The sequence below is a fragment of the Cyprinus carpio genome, chromosome B11 (assembly GCF_018340385.1).
Source record: "Cyprinus carpio isolate SPL01 chromosome B11, ASM1834038v1, whole genome shotgun sequence".
NCBI classification, from domain to species: Eukaryota; Metazoa; Chordata; class Actinopteri; order Cypriniformes; family Cyprinidae; genus Cyprinus; species Cyprinus carpio.
The window spans coordinates 23,065,526-23,068,446 of NC_056607.1; the positions used below are offsets into that span (position 1 = coordinate 23,065,526).

A 2,921-nucleotide genomic window follows, 5' to 3' on the forward strand; every position below is an offset into this window, starting at 1 on the left:
TTTTAAAAAATAAAATTTTTTAAAAAATAAAATTTTTAAATTTTTTTAAAATGTTAATAAATTATTGAAAAACTTTAGTTTTTATTAACTAAATGCTGTGTTACCACAATATACTGTTATACACACTCTTCATAGCAAAGTATTACGCAAACATTTGTATGTTCTATGCATACTAAAGATCTGCATATGCCACACAGTACTCATGCTGCAGAAATACAGTATATAAGCTCTCACACAAATGAATGTCTGCTTCATATTTGAGACTGTGATGTCATACGGCCTCTCGCCCCTGAGCGCCACCCCCACCCGACTGACATCATGACATCATCGCTCCTCGACCCGCCCCACCCACGGGACTGCAGATCACTGCGCACACACACACACACACACACACACACACACACACACACACACACACACACACACACACACACACACACACACACACACAGACAGCTCGATTGGCTGGAGCTCCCAAGGTTATATGATTACAGGCTACAGCACAATGCTCTCAAAGGAAGAGGAGTTTCCATGTTCACGCTGGCACTGTGATCAGACCAGCCTTTCTAGGATTGTTCCATGACACTCAACACTGCTAGCACTGGCGCCATCTGCTGGTGACAAGAGGCGCTGCACACGTGACAGATTCAGTGGATCAGGAGCTGGTAAGGAAATAAAGACCTTTAAATCGTTTTAAAAGCTTTCATTAAACATAAAACACCAACAACAGCCGCCTACTCACGTAAACTCTTTATTTTCCCAAATTAATAGTTAATATTATAACTAATGTTAGATTTAAAATGCATTATTTGCTTTTTTATTATTATTATTATTATTTCCAGCTAGTAATTTTATGTGTATCAGTTAGTTGCCAAAGCAACATTTCTCATTTTTAATTAGTTTTCATGTAATATTTATACTTAAATTAATAAATTTTTATATTATGTTAAGGAATGAAAGATATAAAATATAAAATAAAATATTATTATATTTTATATTCCATTTATATTTATATTTTTAAAAAAAAATACAATTTAAAAGATGATTGTCTTTAATGGTCATATTTCTTCAACATTTTCGGGAAACATAAAATTTTGGAAAATTTGTTATGTGCTTATTTCTTTTTTATTTTATATTTATTATACCAAACATTTAAATGTCGTTCATTTATCAGCTTAGTTTTAGTTCAGTTCAGTCTATTTCTAGATAATATTTTAGCACTTCAACTTAAAATAAAAGGCCGTAAGTTTTTGCTGTAGCAGTAACATTTTTCATTTTAGCTTTTCATCTATTACTTCTGTTTTCATTTTACTATATATTTATTTAATGTTTATTAAATTATATTATTTTTTTTATTTTAGTTTTTATATTTTATATTATATAATATATATATATAATAATATTATATTATATATATAATTTTATTTTTTAACAATCTAACAGATGTTTCAAATTTTTAGTTTTAATGCAGTGATTTCATTTAGGTTTTACATGCAATAAATACTGTACACATTTTACATAAAATCCTATGCAAAATTTTAATATCCTATAAAGTAATTGCATTGCACACTCAAAACAATTCTAAAACAGATGTATACTCACATCTCTTTTAAATTTTCAGGATGTCCCGCACCGTCCCACCACAGTGCCCTGTCTAGTGTTCTTTACCCATCCCGTCACGCCGAGTTTCTCCGCTTTTGTTCTGTATACTGCAGTAAAACAGTGAAAATAAAATTCAGAGGATATATGTATGATGACTTATCACTGATGAAACTAGGGAGGACATTTACATGCATGCATTTAGAAAAGCAATTTTCATTGCATTAAAAGGCACATTTAATCAGTTCATGCATCCTCTAGGAATCAAACCCAGCACTTTTACAATACTAGTGCAAACATCTACTAAAATGTACTCAGATATCAAACTGATTTCAGCTACTTAGGCTAAACTTACATCTAAAAGAGCTAGTATTTGCTTGTACTTGCATAGGAATCACTCCTTTTACATCACCATAAAATATAATACCATTACCATGTTATTTTTGCTAGTATTAGTAGGTTCCAGCAAAAAGCTCTGTAAAACAGCTTAATTTATGTCATCCACAGATTTCTCACCATTCTGAAGCAAACACCTGAAAAAAGACACAAATGTAATTCGACTACTTGTATACAATAAACACTTTGTAGAATAATTTACATATTGTATGAATACACATGAATGCACAATGGTGTAAAAGCTTCTTGGTGCTGTAATAGAATAAATGCGCGTCTATTTTTGGGGCGTGGCGTGAAGAAATGTCACCAAGTTTCTAATACGCACCTTGAACATTCCCGAACACCTCAAAATCTACAGAAACATATTTATCACCGGCGTCTGAAGACATTGCAAACAATATGACAAGGGTTAGGACCAAAAGAGAAGTCCAAGAGACGTTTAAATGACAGACAATCATAAATAAACGCGACGCGACTTGCAAATGTAACGCGACCCAACGTTCTTACAGCGCCCGACTTGGGTTTTCCCCGTGACCGCTGTTACTTTCTCAACGCTTGTCCGATGGACAAATCACGTCGCTGTGGTTACCCGAATGATGACTTTTAAGACATTATTTTATAGAGATTTTTTGGGGCTGGGTTTCTATTTGTTGATGACTCCAATCCTTAAAAGTATGACATGTGAAAGATAAAAAAGACGAAAACATCCCTGAGAAGCTAACAAGCGCCCCCCGGAGGAGGGAAAAAACGAGAGTTTTTTTAAACTGGATTGCACCCGCAATACTTACAGTAGGCCTACAGTATGTAGATTGCGGATAGATCGATGCTATTTAAGTATAAAACATTTAAAAATTTGTCACTATTTAATATTGCATAATGCAATGCTTAGAATAATAACCTTATGAATAAACAATTAGTCCCCCATA

At 33.1% G+C, this 2,921-nt stretch overlaps 1 protein-coding gene across 1 annotated transcript; it reads right to left on the minus strand.

Annotated features, from left to right (window-relative positions):
* Positions 1–1,617: 1,617 nt before the first annotated feature.
* On the minus strand, positions 1,618–2,501 carry LOC109089391 (acylphosphatase-2-like). The gene is made up of 4 exons (XM_042733460.1): positions 2,321–2,501; positions 2,116–2,132; positions 1,835–1,856; positions 1,618–1,709 (listed from the first exon to the last, which is right to left on the minus strand). The coding sequence occupies exons 1-4, from the start codon at positions 2,451–2,453 to the stop codon at positions 1,618–1,620; spliced, it is 264 nt and encodes an 87-aa protein (XP_042589394.1). The 5' UTR covers positions 2,454–2,501.
* Positions 2,502–2,921: the final 420 nt, after the last annotated feature.